Below are 17479 nucleotides of genomic sequence, written 5' to 3'. Positions count from 1 at the left end.
CTAAATATGAAATAAAGAAAAATAAATTAACAAGTAGGGAAATGGAGAGAACAATTATTTTCTTTGAGATGACTTCATTTTATTGAGGGAGAGAGCAAGAAAGAAAAAGTGTGTGCCTTTAAGAGAGAGAGCGAGAGAGGTCCTTCTTTGTAGGAGGCAACAGTTGGGGACAGAGGCGGGGGAAGGTGTAAACTTTCTTTGTACATCACAATTCACAATGCTAAGATTTCTCTTTCTTCCCTTTGATCTCATACATCATTCAGGTAAATTTCTTCTCTTTCGTCTAACATATGTTTCTATTTTTCTTCTTCTCCTGAAAATTTCATTTTTTCCCTGTCATCAATCTCCATGTCCAAATTGTTAGATTTAACAGAATGAGCCATGTTAGAGGAAAAGCAAAAAAAGAAAATATGATCAATCATGTAATATTGTGACATTATATAGTAAGATCTTCATAACATTTTTTTCCTTTTAACTTTCATGGCAATATAGGAAAATTGAAGATCTGTTGAGACGAAGCAGTTAACGGGAAAGGTTGAATTTCCAGCCTCTGGAAATTCACCTTTCTTGGAAAAATGCAATCACTTTCTAGTACTACTACGTCCAACAAAAATGGCACTAATTCTCTGACTCCTAATGGAACTCCCCCTCCTCCTCCTCCTCCTTCAACTAATTCTTCATCTTCACCACCCCCATCACCGCCGCCACAATCTCCTCCACCTTCCTCCCCACCCCCGCAACCACAATCTCCTTCTCTGCCTGAAAATTCTCCTCCTCCTTCATCACCACCACCAACCATAAAGGACTCTCCTCCTCCATCATCACCACCACCTCCGGCAGCTTCTGAGCCACCGCCAGCACTCTCACCTCCACCGCCATCCACTTCGGCACCACCACCTGCTTCTCCCGATACGCCTCCTCCCCCACCCACATTTTCTCCCCCGCCTCCTGTTTCCTCAGAACCACCTCCATCACCTGCTGCAAAGTTATCTCCTCCTCTACCGCCTTCAGAAAAACCAGCTGGTGGCGATCCACCTAATTCAGAAAAATCAGTCGGCGTACCCCATTCAGAAAAATCAGCAGCAGCTGGTTCTTCAGGAAGCAACAATGGCTCGCCACCGGCTGCTTCAGGTTCGTCGGATATGATTATAGTTGCAGGAATAGCGGTGGCAGGAGTACTGGTTCTTGCTATTATCATTGTTTGCATCGTGTACTGGAGAAGGAAGAAGAAAGAACCCTACTATACAGATCCTATTCCTGGACTTCCACCTAAAGGTTCGGTTACCTTTATCTCTGAATTCTTTTCGAGTTTAAGTTTCATATGTTACATTGTAAATAAAACTAATTCTTTTAACTTATATGCAATGACATTGCATAGATTTTTTACATCATCAGAATAAGCTGATGACATCCAGGTCGATTGTAAGTCTAATTTACTAATTTGATAGTAAGTCTAATTTGATAACTACAAAAATAGTGAATTAACTTACTATAGCATGTTAAGATGCACTCACATTCAAAATTGTTTACACAATCGGTGTATATAATTTAACGTGGAAAAGATTAAGCAATTTGCTATTATTTGTTAAAGTTTATCGATAGTGCAAAAATTTGTTGAGATATCAGTGTATATAATTAAATTTTCTTATTATTACTATTGTAGCCAAAAGGCATATCCAATTTCTGCTATAATTATTCAACTATACATTTGTCTTTTGAAGTGCAGGTAGTAATGATCCGTACTACAAAGGTCCTAAGCCCATGGAACACATTATTAAGGTTCCTTCCGCACCTAATCTAAGTAGCGATAACAGCTCTACCGTCTATGGCCAAGCTCTTGTGCCATCGCCAAGTTTTGGTGGGTTCTCACAAAGCCAGTTCACTTATGAGGAGCTAGCTATAGCAACTTCTGGATTTTCTAAGGCCAATATTTTAGGCCAAGGTGGTTTTGGGTATGTACACAAAGGTGTTTTGGTTAATGGAAGGGTGGTAGCTGTCAAGAGCTTGAAGTCGGGCAGTGGACAAGGTGAACGAGAATTTCAGGCAGAGGTTGAGATCATTAGCAGAGTTCATCATCGCCACCTTGTTTCTCTTGTTGGATATTGCATTGCTGATAGCCAGCGAATGTTGGTCTATGAGTATGTTCCGAACAAAACCTTGGATTTCCATCTTCATGGTACTTCCCCTGTTATTCATTACTCCCTTCTATGATACATCATGTACCACTTAAAATGACTTCCTAATTGAGTATAAAATTGTATTGTTGCAAAACTTTCTTAAAAGAGTTTATATACACTAGCAGTATTAAGAAATTTTACACCTTAAAGATAACTACAGGTAATTGTTCATAAAAAGTGGGATTACTATCATGAAAAATAAAGCAATTACATGCTACTACAGGTGAAAATACGTTGATAGTATAAAATTTCATTACGCTGACAGTGTATATAGTTAAATTCTTTTTAAAAGCGATTTGAACCGTTGAAAATGCTCTCCGCGCTAATGTTAAATCAAGTATGAATGCAGGGAAGGGACATCATGTTATGGATTGGGGAACAAGACTTAAAATTGCATTGGGATCAGCCAAAGGATTAGCTTATCTCCATGAAGATTGTATGACAATTTTCTTTCAACACTGCTCCCCTTTTCTTTCTCTTTGGTTTTCTATCTCATCCCTTGCTTTATATACACAGGCCATCCAAAAATTATCCACCGTGACATAAAGGCTGCAAACATTCTACTTGAGGACAACTTTGAAGCTAAGGTAAAAATATTAGTGGTCGTTATTGTCTCGTGTATTTTGGATGCGTCAAGAAACTTGGAAGGGTGGTTTTCAATATGATTGTGGTTTCTCAGGTGGCAGATTTTGGATTGGCTAAACTTTCTTCTGATAACTTCACTCATATTTCCACCCGTGTTATGGGAACTTTCGGGTGAGTCAAACATAACATTTCTCTACTCGTTGAGAGGTAAACGAAATATTTGGCGGAGGCTGGTGTTTAGCTTTAAAGGTGAACTAATCTATTCTCTTCAAGTGTTTCCATGACTTACTAAACGATCTTAATTAAACGAAATCCAATCATATGCCATGTTATCAATCAAAAAGGCTAGTAAATTTGTTAATTCTGAGCATTTCTTTAGAATGTCTTGAAAATCAGTTTGATTCTTTCTTTCCTATGTTCTTTTTTTTTTTTTTTTTTTTTGTGCATTTTTAAAGGTTTCTAATTTTTGAGAATGGTAACAGTATATTCATCAGCATTAAGGAAAAGCTGGGCACCATATATACAAAGTAGATTAAGCAAAAGGAGAACCTTGCTCTTCAATTAAAGGTTTCTAATTTTTGGAACACTTTTCATAAGCTCAGTAGTAGTAGCTTAGGCAAGAGATAGGCACAGTGCAAGATAGAAAAAAACAGCTTTTAGCATATATGAAAAATGTTTTGGAAGTCATTTTAGTTTTTTTCGACAGCTTGGTTAAAGTAATAAATGGGGGTCCTTGTTTTTGAGATTGAGCAAGTAGAAGGTAGTTAAGTATTTTAGCAACATTCTGTGTGAACAACTAGAAGAAATCAAGCCTCAGTAGTGAAAAAATCATCGTATCCTTCAAAGGATTTGCAAGTCGGGAACATGTTGCTAAGTAGGAATATTACCTTGTGAGTTGTGACATACTGCAGGTACTTGGCTCCTGAATATGCATCAAGTGGCAAGCTAACAGACAAATCAGATGTATTTTCATTTGGAGTTGTGCTTTTGGAACTCATAACTGGGAAGAAACCTGTTGATCCTAGCAATATGGTGGAAGACAGCTTAGTAGACTGGGTTCGTTCTTGATCTCAAGTTCCCAAATTTCATGCATTGTCATAAACATGCCTACATTTTAAAGTGCACTTAGACTTTAATCTTTGGATTCCCTAGTTGACATAACGTATGAAATGAACAGGCTAAGCCCCGTCTTAAAAGAGCCTTAGAAGAGGGAAATTATGATGAACTTGTAGGTGCTCCCCTTGAAGGAAACTTTCCAGATGAGTTGCATCGGTTAGTTGCCTGTGCTGCTGCTAGCACTCGTCATTCTGCTAGAAGACGCCCAAAGATGAGTCAGGTATGTTGTCTTCTCGATTAGAACTATCCTCCTATGTTAATTCCGGTTAATACATGATTCTGTCGTTTACCTTGGACATATCTATTTCTTTAAAACTTATATCCCACACCATTTGCAATTAGGCTTATTGGATATGCTCCTTTTCTCTTCTACTTTCGCGAGAAAAATAATGATACACATTCTAATGAGCAGATTGTACGAGCCTTGGATGGCGATTCATCTTTGGAAGACTTGAGCGATCGTTCAAAGCCAAGTGGGAGCTCTGTGTCCTATGATACTGGTGCATGCAATGCTGACATGATCAAGTTTAGGAAAATGGTGATACCAAGCCAAGAATTCGATAGCAGTGAATATGGAGCGACAAGTGAGTATGGACTCAACCCTTCCTCTTCGTCAAGCAGTGACTCCGGAGAGTTTGGTTATCATAAGGGGGGTAGAAGATGAATCGCTCAATAATAGCTAAATCCTGAAGCTTGAGAGTCTTTGAACAAAAAGACCACTTTGATTTCTTCCTTATAACAGATCCAATGAATGGAGCTTACTCTTTCTTAATTTTTGTCAAATACTGAACTGCATGTAAAAACTAGAGTTCATAACAGTGAAATATGCTTTATGTACTACTCTTTTTTGTCTCAATATTGTACAATAGGTTCCAACACTCAAGAGAAAAACACTGAAGCCTTATACAGTTGTAATTATTGTCAATACAACAATAATAACAAATCCAGTATAATCCACTTGTGTGGTCTGGGGAAGGTAGTTTGTACGCAGACAGACCTTACCTCCACCTTGTGAAGGTAGAGAGGTTGTTTCCATAGACCCTCATAAATTATTGTCAATATATTAGTTTATTATATAGTTATCTCTTGTGGTTTTCAAACGCTTTTATTTCACCTTAATCTGCCAAAGGCCTGTCTGCTATTAATGACTTCTTCTTCTTCTTTGTTTGTTTTATGGTATTTGCTGTCAACGATTCTCAACAAAGATTTTACCCCGATGGTAGACATATATTTGTATACATAAAAAATTTACTGGATTTTAAGTCCGGCATCCAGAAGACGAGCTCAATTCATGATCTTCAACCCCAAAGGTGTTTCAAAGATTTATTGGATACTATTCTTCCCTAAACCCTAACGGATACCTATAAAGGGGTACATATTCTCTCAAAGAGACATCTCGAAATTTTATAAATTCATGGAATATTCACAAACTGATCAAAGATCTCAAATATTATTTTTATCAAAGTCACTAAAGTGATAAAAAGATCTTCCTTTTCACGAAGATCAAGTACATCCCAAGGAAGTCTACATCATTCTATATTCGAAAAAATAGAGAGAAGAATCAAGGGAGCAAATAGAGTTGTACCCTCAAAAATTAAACAATAGAATTTTTTATATATATTTTTAGGATTGCAGGTCATTTTTCGCATCTCGCAAATTTGTTGCAAACAATATTATCTAGTTATCCCGTTAGATAATGAAGATGTAAGTTACTCCTTTTTGGTAAGGGAATATGTAATTCCTCTAATCTTTTTGCACCCTACTTATCCAATAAATTCATATTCATATTCATATTTATATTCATGTTGTGAGGGCCATTAAGCAAAGCGGGGGATTTCTCCTTAAGAGTCTGTTTCCAAAGCTACACAAGAATTGAAATTGGATGTAATTGAGTGTAATTACACATTTTGGCATATTTGTTTGACCAAGTTATTATTTAGTTAGTGTGGAATTGGGTGTAATTATTACACTCTCCAATTCCATGGGGGAGTAAAGAATTGGGTGTAATTACATGATGCAATTACAAGGCAACCTTTCCAATTCCTTTTTTTCCCTCTTTCAATATTATATTATTGGAAAAAAGATGATAGAAAAACCAAAACATCTCTACTTTACTTTTTCAGTTCTAGCACCGTCTCTGCTCCAGGTAACCTTTTTTTTTTCCCCTTTTGTATTTCATATTTTCTAAATAGTTGATTCCTATTGAACTATTCTCTAAATAGTTGATTCCTAGTGTTGGAATCTTTACCTTTCAATTTTAGAAGGGTGAAATCTGGGTATAACAATAATTTTAAATTTGGGCAAAAACTTCACAACTAATGCATACAAATACTATTCTTGTCATATTCAGTTTCTATATTGTGTAGTGTATTATATTGGAAAGAGAAAAAAAATATATTTGTATAAAAAAAGTGGTACTATTTGTGTGTGGAAAGAAATCTTTGTGTTTTCCGTGATTTATACCATTAAGTTTTTCCTGATTTATGCCACTAAAATAAAAATGGAGAACCTTAATATATTAGAATATTCACTTTAAAGTAAGTTGCTCATCAGCTCTTGGATAATCAATTATAAATTTTTGTGCAATTATAGATGAGCTTTGTTCATATTCTGCCACGTATATTTTTTACGTCTTGTTCGACTTGATTATGCATATATGAATCTCATAAACATATTGCAGATCATATAATTATATTTATGTAGGATGTTAACTAACCAAACACCTAAGGTTGGAAAACCATACATCAAATGGAGTGAAGTTCAAGACAAACATTTCATCTATTTTATCGCAGAATAAGTTACGTTAGGAAGAATGCAACAAGGAGGCTTAACAACCGAGGGATGGGATGGTGTAGAAAGAGAAATGAATAAGTTATATGGGGACAAATTAGATAAGACGAAAATGAAAAATAGGATGAGAACCTTGAAGAAAACTTATGCTACTATGAAGAGAACGGCGCAACATAGTGGATTTGGGTGGAATGAAGAAACTCGAAAGTTTGATGCTGAAGATGATGTTTGGGAGCAGTACCTTGCAGTGAGGCATACTATTCTTTTTTCCTTTTATAGCTAAAATTTGAGTATAAGTTATTTGTTTCTCTACTTAAGAACATTGGTTATGTTATAGGCTCACCCAAAAGATGCTAAATATAAGACGAAGAAGTTGCTAGATTATAATACGTTGGCTTTGATTTTTGGAGACACTGTCTCTGATGGTAGGAATGGATATGAAGTTAATGATACAGAGGATTTTCAAAATAAATTTTCTGCTGAGGAGATAACCGAGGAAAAAATTACTACACCTGCTTCTGAAGATGCGCAGTCTATTGATCATGTATATCTTGATCAAAACATAAGCTTCACGAGTACTGAAACAACTCAATCAACTGGTCAAGATAAGAGAATAGGAAAAGGACGTTTAGCTGAGGAACAAACTTTGGCATCTCATTCCAAAAGAATTAGGAACTCTATTGAGATTAGTTTGGCTAAATCTGTTGATAGATGGACAACCATAGCTGAAGAACAAATAAGGCTACAACATGAACCAAAAAATACTTCTGTGAAGAAATTAATGCCTTTGATAATGGAACTAGAATTGCACGGCGCATGGAATATTCGAGTTATTGATCTCCTTACAAATGAGAGAAATGCTGAATTCTTTGCTGCTATGGCTCCTTCGCTTAGAAAGAAATGGGTTATGCACAAACTTGAATTATATGATTGATGCAGTTAGTGTTGTGTTTTTGTTATTCGGATAAAGTTATAAACTAGTATCTTATTATTTTTTTTGGATTATGTTAACTGTTAGCTGCAGACATGAGCATCTTCTACTTTTGCTTATGCTTTATATATTTTATGTGAAAATCATGGATTTTAGTCCATCAATGGACCATCAATGCTTTATATAGCTTCTTCTTATTTTGTTCTTTTTCATTAATTGCTACAATGAGCTCCGTGAACCTACACTTATCTTATTTATTTTTGAAAGCATTATGTTTTCTCTTATACTATTACAGTTGTAAATTTTAATTTTTTCTTGTCATATAGGATGGCAAATGAAGATAAATTCATGATGTTTCTTGCAAAATGTGTGCTTTTAATTAGAATTATTAGAAAATATTTAGGTATTGGACCAAAAGAAAGAGTGCACCGCTCAATTTTAACTGAAGCAAAGTTTATTAAAGATTTGATTGAAGGACATTCCCGTGAATGCTATGACCTATTATGTATGAATGTCGGATGTTTCTTACAACTTGCAGATGAGATGAAAACAAGAGGTCTATTAATTGATTCAAGAACGGTTAGAGTTGAGGAACAATTGGCCATATTTTTGTTTACATTAGCTCATAATAAAAGGAATAGAGTCATACAAAATCGTTTTCAACATTCAGGAGAAACCATTAGCCATTATTTTAACAAGTGTTTGAAAGTTTGTCTACGATTAGAAAAATACTATGTCAAGCAAGCAGGAAAAGATGTCCCGCAAGAGATATCGTCTAATCCACTTTTCTATCCTTGGTTCAAGGTTAATATTTAGTATTACAGTCTACAATTATTAACAATATTATTAATTATTTGTGCAATATCTTAAAACTATTATAAGTTTTTGAAGGATTGTATTGGAGCTATCGATGAAACTCATATTCCTGTACTTGTTTCTATGGAAGATCAATCAAGATATAGAAATCGTAAAGGAATTCTTTCTCAAAATGTCCTTGTTGTGGTAGATTTTAATATGAATTTTCAATATGTGCTTGCTGGTTGAGAAGGCTCTACTTCAGATTCTAGAAAATTAAGAAATGTCGTTTGGGAGAGATCATCAAATAAGTTGAAAATTCCAACTGATAATTTACAAATAATTCATATTACCTATTCATTTTTATTATCTTTTTTAAAATATTTAACTTGTACTTGTAATTTTGTAGGAAAATATTATATAGTTGATGCAGGCTATGCAAATACAAAAAGCTTTTTAGCACCTTATCGTGCAGTACAATATCATTTGAGAGAATGGAGCCAAACACAAGCTCCACAAAATGCTCGCGAGCTTTTTAACTTAAGACATTCAAAACTTCGAAATGTGGTGGAGAGGACATTTGTTGTTTTAAAAAAAAGGTTTCCTATATTGATGACTCCTCCTCCTTATACTATCAAAAAATAAGGCTGGATTGTGCTAGCATTTTGTATACTTCACAATTTTATTCGTAAGTGGAACTGGGAAGATGCATATTTTGAAGAGCACATGGGAGAGGAAATAGAAGATTCCCATAATTTGAATGATATTGATTCAGATTCAGATGATGACGAACTTGGACGAGGCCCGAATAATGTTGACAAACAATATATGTGCAATCTAAGAGGAGGAATAACTCATCAGATATGGAATGCTAGATCAATTAGATAAAATTTTATATACATCATTGTTATGAGAATTTTGTATGAGGAAGACTTGCGAAAAAACAATTTATATTTTACTAATTTTATTTTCTAATCAATAACGTAAATATTAACTATGATTTTTTTTTTGTATAAGCTCATATCTATCTTTTTTTTTATTCAAATGAGTTGCTGAAGAATTTTGATTTGTTATTGAAATTTCCATTGTTCTCTTTTAAGTTACAATATTGTTCATATGGAAGATACCAATTATTTTTATAATACTACGTATTACTTTATAATTATTTAATATATTTTCTTATAAAAGAATATACATTTTTAATATATAATAATTTAATATCTATTATACATATAAATATTTATCATACAATGAAAATTATTTATATATTAATTTGAAAAAATATTTATTTATCTATGTAATTACACTTGTACAACCAAACATGACACATGTAATTATACTGTAATCACATCATGAGAAACAAACATGCCATTGTAATTATAATAATATGTAATTACCAGGCTGTGTAATTACTACCCTAGTAATTACACAGCCAAGTAATTACACAGGGCTTTCCAAACAGAGATGTAGATCCAATTGATCCCACCACACCCCTGGGGTGTGGACATCAATTCTCTCTAGCTATAATAACTCTGATTTTTAAAAAATAAAAAAATAAACCAAATTAATTAAATCATTTTTTTTAAAAATGTCACGACCCTAAACCGGACCCGGTCGTGATGACGTCTATTGTGAAACAAGGCCAGCCGACACAAACCCCCAAACCAATTAAACAGTTATAATAATTTATTTTTAAGTCATTAATAAGCCATAAATCCCAAAACATAGAGTAGAATAGAACAATGCGGAAACAAACACAGCCCGACATCGGAGTGTCACCAGTCATGAGCATCTAAACATCCGTCTAAGAGTATGAAGAGACTACATAGTCTAATACAAAGCAAGTACAAAGAAAAATAAGTATAGGAAGGAGAAGCGCTGGGCTGCGAAACGCCAAGCAGCTACCTAGTCAACTCCGAACAAGCCTGTGATAGAAGCAAATCAGCCCTCGCTAGTGTGACCCGAGACTCTTGGATCTGTACACAGGGTGCAGGAAGTAATGTGAGTACGCCAACTCAGTAAGTAATAAAAGTAAATGCAACTGAGCGATAAGAAAACACGTAAAACACAACAAAATGCTACAACGAGGCAGTATAAAACTAGAAATGCAATAAAACAGTAAGAGCTCGTAGAAACACCTTAGTTCAGTAAAAACCTCTTTAAAACATCTTTTAACAGTTCAAACGAGTGAATGAAAATTGGGGAGGGGGGAAGATAGAAACATAAATCAGCCCCTCGGGCAAAATACCAACAGAACAAGCCTCTCAGGCTATCTCATAATCACTCGTATCAGCCCCTCGGGCAATAACATGGAACAACATCAGCCCCTCGGGCTATATCACATCTCATACTGGGTACCCGCACTCACTGGAGGTGTACAGGAGGGGCTCCTTACAACCCAAGTACAATAACAAGCCATCTCGTGGCATAATCAAACAGGCTCTCGGTCTCATATCAAGCCACCTCGTGGCGTAACAAATCAGGCCCTCAGCCTCATAATCATGAATCAGTATAACACTGCTACGACGCGCAACCCGATCCCATAGTATCCTCACAAGGCACTCGAGCAACAGTAAAACATGATGCTCAGCCCAAAATATCATTTAAATTATCAAAAACGAGTAAAGATGGCTGAGTTATGAAAACAGTAGAATATAGCATGACTAAGTACAAATACGAAGTCAAAATAGTGAGAAATAGTAGTAAAAATCCTCTAAGGGTCCAAAACAATTGGCACGAGGCCCAAATATGGCATTCAGCCCAAAACAGGATATTACTTTCCAAAATCCAATGATAGCAAATTGTTTTCAATCAAATACGCAGTTAAACAGTCATACGGGACGGACTAAGTCACAGTCCCCAACGGTGCACGACCCCACGCTCGTCATCTAGCGTGTGCGTCACCTCAAAGTAGCGCAACAGTGTGAAATCCGGGGTTTCATACCCTCAGGACAACATGTACAATCATTACTTACCTCTATCCTGTCCAAACTCTAGCCAGTGATGCCTTTGCCTCTCTAATCGGCTTCCGGATGCTCAAAGTCTATCCAAAAATATATGTATACCATCAAAATATGCTAAGGGAACAAAGCCTACTCAAAAATAACTAATTTACATCAAAATCCCGAAATTGGCCAAACCCGACTCCCGGGCCCACATTTTGGATTCCGACAAAAATCACAAAACTAGAATCCTTACTTTCTCACGAGTTCATACATATCAAATACATCAAAATCCGACCACAAATGACCCCTCAAATCCCTAGATTTAGGTCTCCAATTTCCAAGCCCTAACTTCTAATTAGGCTTTAGATTCCACAAATTTCATGGTTAATTAGGTAGAAATCACATTAGAATCGAGTATTAAGTCCATAAATCTTACCTCCAAGTGTTTTCCCTTGATTCCCTCTTCAATCCTCCTCAAAAAGCTCCAAAATCGCTCAACAATGGCAAAACTTAGACCCAAAATCGCAGAAATGGTCTTTTAAATATTCTACCCACCTTTTAAAATTTCTTCACCGCGATCGCGGAAAATGCCTCGCGATCGCGAAGCACAAAAGCCGACTGACCTCATTTAACTTACGCGATCGCGAAGCTATACCACACAGACCCACGTGATCGCAACCTGCCTCACGCGATCGTGTAGAGCAACTCTACCTCTGCCCCCAGATAAGCCTACGCGATTGCGGCCCCTTATACACGATCGCGAAGAACAAAATGTCTACAACATGCCTAAAGAAAATCTGCAACTTCTCAACATGCAATTTGATCCGTTTAACTACCCGAAACTCACCTGAGGCCCTCGGGACCTCAACCAAACATGCCAACATATCCCATAACATTATTCAAACTTGTTCTAACCTTCGGAACACTCAAAACAACATCAAAACACCAAATTTACATCGGATTCAAGCCAAAGAATTCCAAAAACTTCCAAATTCCACTTTCGATAAAAAAGTCCATCAAACCCTGTCTGAATGACCTGAAATTTTGCACACACATCACAAATGACACAATAGACCTATTCCAACTTTCGGAATTCCATTCCGACCCCTATATCAAAATCTCACCTGTCAACAGGAAAATGCTAAAATTCTAATTTCGTTAATTTAAGCCTAAATCTACTCCGGACCTCCAAAACACATTCCGATCATGCTCCTAAGTCCCAAATAACCTCCCAAAGTTATCCGAACCATCAAAATTCACATACAATCTCTTTTTCACATAAGTCAACATCCGATTGACTTTTCCAACTTAAGCTTACTCAAAAGATAAGTGTCTCAAACCTTACCAAAATCTCTCCGAACCCGAGCCAACCAACCCGATAACATATGATACAGTTGAACAAGACAATAAGGAGCATAAATAGGGGAAACAGAGCGGTAACTCATGAAACGACCGGCCGGGTCGTTACATCCTCCCCCTTTTAAACAAATGTTTGTCCTCGAACGAGTTAAGAAACATACCTGAAGCCTCGAATAGGTGAGGATATCTGCTCCACATATCTCGCTCGGTCTCCCAGGTAGCCTCCTCTACGGGCCAACCTCTCCACTGCACTTTTACTGAAGCTATATCCTTTGACCTCAACTTTCAAACCCGACGCTCCAAAATAGCTATTGGCTCCACATCATAAGTCAAATCATCATCTAACTAAACCGTGCTGAAGTCCAAAACATGAGACAGATTGCCAATATACTTCTAGAGCATAGAAACATGAAATACCAGATGCACGCTTGATAAGCTGGGTGGCAAAGCAAGCTCATAAGCCACCTATCCAATCCTTCGAAGCACCTCAAAAGGCCCAATGAACCGAGCACTCAATGTACCTTTCTTCCCAAATCTCATAACACCCTTCATGGGTGAAACCTTCAAAATAGAACCTTCTCACCAACCATGTAGGACACATCTCGAACCTTGTTGTTAGCATAACTCTTTTGTCTCAACTACGCTGTACAAAGCCTCTCCTGAATCACATTCACCTTGTCTAAAGCATCCTGCACCAAGTCTGTACCCAATAGCCTAGCCTCACCCGTCTCAAACCAACCAACTAGAGATCTATACCGCCTCCCATACAAAACCTCATATGGAGCCATCTGAATACTCGACTAGTAACTATTGTTATAAGCAAACTCTGCGAGCGATAGAAACTAATCCCATGACCCTCTGAAATCAATGACACAAACGCGCAACATGTCCTCTAATATCTGAATAGTGCGCTCAGACTGCCCGCCCGTCTGAGGGTGAAAAGTTGTGCTCAACTCAACATGAATACCCAACTCTCGCTGCACAGACCTCCAAAACTGTGAAATAAACTGAGTGCCCCTATCTGAAATGATGGAAACTGGGACACCATGCAAACGAAAAATCTCCCGGATATAGATCTTTGCCAACTGCTCTGAAGAATAGGTAGTACACATAGGAATGAAGTGCGCAGACTTGGTCAGCCGATCCACAATCACCCAAATAGCATCGAACTTCTTCAAAGTCTGCGGGAGCCCAACTACAAAGTCCATGATGATCCGCTCCCACTTCCACTCTGGCATATCCATATGCTGAAGCAATCCAGCCGGTCTCTGATGCTCATATTTCACCTACTGACAATTGAGATACCAAGCTACAAATCCCATAATGTCCTTCTTTATTCTCCTCCACCAATAATGCTGTCTCAGATCCTGATACATCTTCGCGACACCCGGATGAATAGAATACCGCGAGTTGTGAGCCTCCTCTAGAATCAACTCCCGAAGTCCATCTACATTGGGCATGCATATCTGGCCCTGAATCCTCAACATCCCATCATCATCAATAGTCACATCTCTGGCATCGTCGTGCTGAACCCTGTCCTTAAGGAAAAGCAAATGAGGATCATCATATTGGCACTCTCTGATGCGATCAAATAAGGAAGACCGAGAAATCACCCAAGCCAATACCCGACTGGGCTCCGAAATATCTAACCTCACAAACCGATTGGCCAAGGCCTGAACATCAACTGCAAGAGGTCTCTCCCCAACTGGAATATATGCCAAACTCCCCATACTCACCGCCTTCCTACTCAAAGCATCAGCCACCACATTGGCCTTCCCTGGATGGTACAAAATAGTAATATCATAGTCCTTTAGCAGCTACAACCATCTCTGCTGCCTCAAATTGAGATCCTTCTACTTGAACAAGTGTTGGAGGCTATGATGATCAGTAAACACCTCACAAGATACACCATAAAAATAATGCCTCCAAATCTTTTACGCGTGAACAATGGCAGCCAACTCCAAATCATGAACATGGTAGTTCTTCTCATGAGGCTTCAACTGACGAGAAGCATAAGCAATAACACTACCCTCCTGCATCAACATACACCCAATACCAATTCTCGAAGCATCACAATACACGGTATATAAACCTGAAGCTGATGACAAAACTAACACTGAAGCTATGGTCAAGGCAGTCTTGAGCTTCTGAAAGCTCTCCTCACACTCATCCGACCACTTGAATGGAGCACCCTTTTGAGTCAACTTGGTCAAGGGTGATACGATAGATGAAAATCCATGAACAAACCGGCGGTAATAACCCACTAAACCAAGAAAGCTGCGAATCTCTATGGCTGAGGACGACCTGAGCCAACTCTGAACCACCTCTATCTTCTTCGGATCAACCTGAATACCCTCACTGGACACCACGTGCCCCAAGAATGCCACTGATTTGAGCCAAAACTCACACTTAGAGAACTTTGCATAAAACTTCTCCTCCCTCAATCTCTGCAACACAACTCTCAAATGCTCTGCGTGCTTCTCCTGACTACGGGAATACACCAGAATATCATCAATAAAAACTATAACAAACAAGTCGAGATAAGGCTGAAACACGATGTTCATCAAATACATGAATGTTGCTGGGGCATTGGTCAGCCTAAAAGACATCACCAGGAACTCATAATGACCATATCGGGTCCTGAAAGTTGTCTTAAGAATATCCGAGTCCCTGATCTTCAACTGGTGATAACCTGAACGGAGATCAATCTTGGAGAACACTCTCGCTCCCTAAAGCCAGTCAAATAAATCATCGATACGAGGAAAAGGATACTTGTTCTTGATTGTAACTTTGTTCAATTACCTGTAATCAATGCACATCCTCATCGTGCCATCCTTCTTCTTCACAAATAGAACAAGCGCACCCCAAAGTGACACATTAGGCCGAATAAACCCCTTATCAAGGAGTTCCTGAAGCTGCTCCTTCAACTCCTTCAACTTTGCTAGTGCCATATGATACGGTGGAATAGAAATGGGCTGAGTGCCCGGCACCAAATCAATACCAAAATCAATATCCCTGTCCGGTGGCATGCCCGGCAGGGCTGCAGGAAACACATCGGGAAAGTCCCTCACATTAGGAACAGAATCAATACTAGGAGTCTCTGCACCGAAATCCCTCACAAAAGCTAAGTATGAAAGACAGCCTTTCCCAATCATCCGCTGGGCCTTCAAGAACGAAATCACCCTACTGGGGACAAAATCAATCGAACCTCGCCACTCAATCTGTGGTACACCCGGCATAGCTAACGTCATTGTCTTAGCATGACAGTCCAAAATAGCACGACACGGAGATAGCCAATCCATGCCCAATATCATATCAAAGTCCACCATACCAAGCAATAGCAGGTCCACTCAGGTCTCCAGACCCCCAATAGTCACCACACCCGACCGGTACACACAATCCACAACAATAGTATTGCCTACCGGAGTAAATACACGAATAGATGAAACAAGAGACTCATGGGGCATATTCAAATAACTAGATATAATGACACATATGAAAAAGTGAAACCGGGATCAAATAACACAGAGGCATCTCTGTGGTTGACTAAGACAATACTTGTAATCACATCATCTAAAGCAATAACATCGGGTCTAGCTGGGAGTGCATAGAAATGGGCCTGACCACTACCTGATCGACCTCCCCCTCTGGGGAGACCCCTAGCTGACTGACCTCTTCCCCTAGCTGGGTGGGTGGGTGGTGGTGAAATAACTAGCGCTAAAGCTGATGGTTGACTCCTTTGTTGAGATAAACCCCCAAGACGATGAGGATACTGCCTCCATATATGACCCAACTCTCCATACTAATAGAAACTCCGGAGTGCTGGAGACGGGGACTAAAGAGAACCCCTAGCACCAGAATGATGAGTAGATGCACCTGTCATAGAAGAACCCTAAACTAATAGAGCACAGGACGAACTCTAGGCTGGAAGGGCACTAAGTGATGAATGGCCCTGATGAGAACTGTGAGAACCATGACCCGATGACACCCCATGATAACCTGCGCGAGCTGACTGAGCATGTCTGAATGGACGGCCTCTGTCATGCTGAAACTAACCTCTCGAAAGAGCTCCACTATAACTACTAGATCTCTGAGGCCTCTTGGCCTTCCTCTTATCTCGCTCCTGGTGACGAACTGACTCAATCTCACGAGCAATGTCAACAACCTCCTCAAAAGTATCACCAGACACCCTCTCCCTGGTCATGAGAATCTGAAGCTAATACATGAGGCCATCAACGAACCTCCTAATCCTATCTCTCTCCGTAGGAACCAACCAAACAGCATGACGAGCTAACTCCGAGAACCTCATCTCATACTGCATCACAATCGTATCTCCCTGACACAACTGCTCAAACTGCATGTGCAGCTCCTCTCTACGAGACTGCGGCACATATTTCTCCAAAACGATAACAGAGAACTTCTGCCAGGTAAGGGGTTCTGCACCAACAGGCCTACGCCTCTCATAAGCCTTCCACCAAGTGAAGGCAGCTCTAGAAAACTAAAAAGTGGTAAATGCGACCCCGCTGGTCTCCAAAATACCCGCTGTACGAAGAATCCTCTAACACTTGTCCAAGAAACCTTGGGCATCCTCGCCCTTTGTACCACTGAAAGTCGGAGGCTGACGTCTACCAAACTTCTCCAACCTGCGCTGCTCGTCCTCTAGCATAGCAGGAGCTATATAGTCTTGAATAGCTGCAACCGGATGGGATGGAGGTGCCCCCGGTGTCTGAAGTCCCTGCATGACCTGCTCAGGTGTGCAAGCGACGGGAGTCTGAGTGCCT

General features: G+C 38.8%; 3 protein-coding genes across 3 annotated transcripts; all 3 read left to right on the top strand.

Moving 5' to 3' along the window:
• Positions 1-82: 82 nt before the first annotated feature.
• LOC104245615 (proline-rich receptor-like protein kinase PERK5) lies at positions 83-4734 on the top strand. Its single transcript, XM_009801235.2, has 9 exons — positions 83-263; positions 493-1275; positions 1727-2176; positions 2527-2613; positions 2694-2764; positions 2857-2933; positions 3674-3818; positions 3940-4098; positions 4291-4734. Exons 2-9 carry the CDS (start codon positions 576-578, stop codon positions 4540-4542), a joined length of 1941 nt encoding a protein of 646 aa, XP_009799537.1. The 5' UTR covers positions 83-263; positions 493-575; the 3' UTR covers positions 4543-4734.
• Positions 4735-6690: 1956 nt separating this feature from the next.
• LOC104245616 (uncharacterized) lies at positions 6691-7602 on the top strand. The gene is made up of 2 exons (XM_009801236.2): positions 6691-6915; positions 7006-7602. The coding sequence occupies exons 1-2, from the start codon at positions 6691-6693 to the stop codon at positions 7600-7602; spliced, it is 822 nt and encodes a 273-aa protein (XP_009799538.1).
• Positions 7603-7926: 324 nt separating this feature from the next.
• Positions 7927-8643, top strand: LOC138885207 (uncharacterized). The gene is made up of 2 exons (XM_070166117.1): positions 7927-8403; positions 8491-8643. The coding sequence occupies exons 1-2, from the start codon at positions 7927-7929 to the stop codon at positions 8641-8643; spliced, it is 630 nt and encodes a 209-aa protein (XP_070022218.1).
• Positions 8644-17479: the final 8836 nt, after the last annotated feature.

The sequence above is a fragment of the Nicotiana sylvestris genome, chromosome 2 (genome assembly GCF_000393655.2).
Source record: "Nicotiana sylvestris chromosome 2, ASM39365v2, whole genome shotgun sequence".
NCBI classification, from domain to species: Eukaryota; Viridiplantae; Streptophyta; class Magnoliopsida; order Solanales; family Solanaceae; genus Nicotiana; species Nicotiana sylvestris.
This window is presented reverse-complemented; position numbering and strand designations above follow the sequence as displayed.

Coding starts and splice junctions, on each gene's coding strand:
- LOC104245615 (XM_009801235.2), top strand. CDS start 576: ATGCAATCACTTTCTAGTACTACTACGTCCAACAAAAATGGCACTAAT. Junction 2,177..2,526: donor CTTGGATTTCCATCTTCATG/GTACTTCCCCTG, acceptor GTATGAATGCAG/GGAAGGGACATCATGTTATG. Junction 2,765..2,856: donor AGGACAACTTTGAAGCTAAG/GTAAAAATATTA, acceptor GTGGTTTCTCAG/GTGGCAGATTTTGGATTGGC.
- LOC104245616 (XM_009801236.2), top strand. CDS start 6,691: ATGCAACAAGGAGGCTTAACAACCGAGGGATGGGATGGTGTAGAAAGA. Junction 6,916..7,005: donor TTTGGGAGCAGTACCTTGCA/GTGAGGCATACT, acceptor GTTATGTTATAG/GCTCACCCAAAAGATGCTAA.
- LOC138885207 (XM_070166117.1), top strand. CDS start 7,927: ATGGCAAATGAAGATAAATTCATGATGTTTCTTGCAAAATGTGTGCTT. Junction 8,404..8,490: donor TTTTCTATCCTTGGTTCAAG/GTTAATATTTAG, acceptor AAGTTTTTGAAG/GATTGTATTGGAGCTATCGA.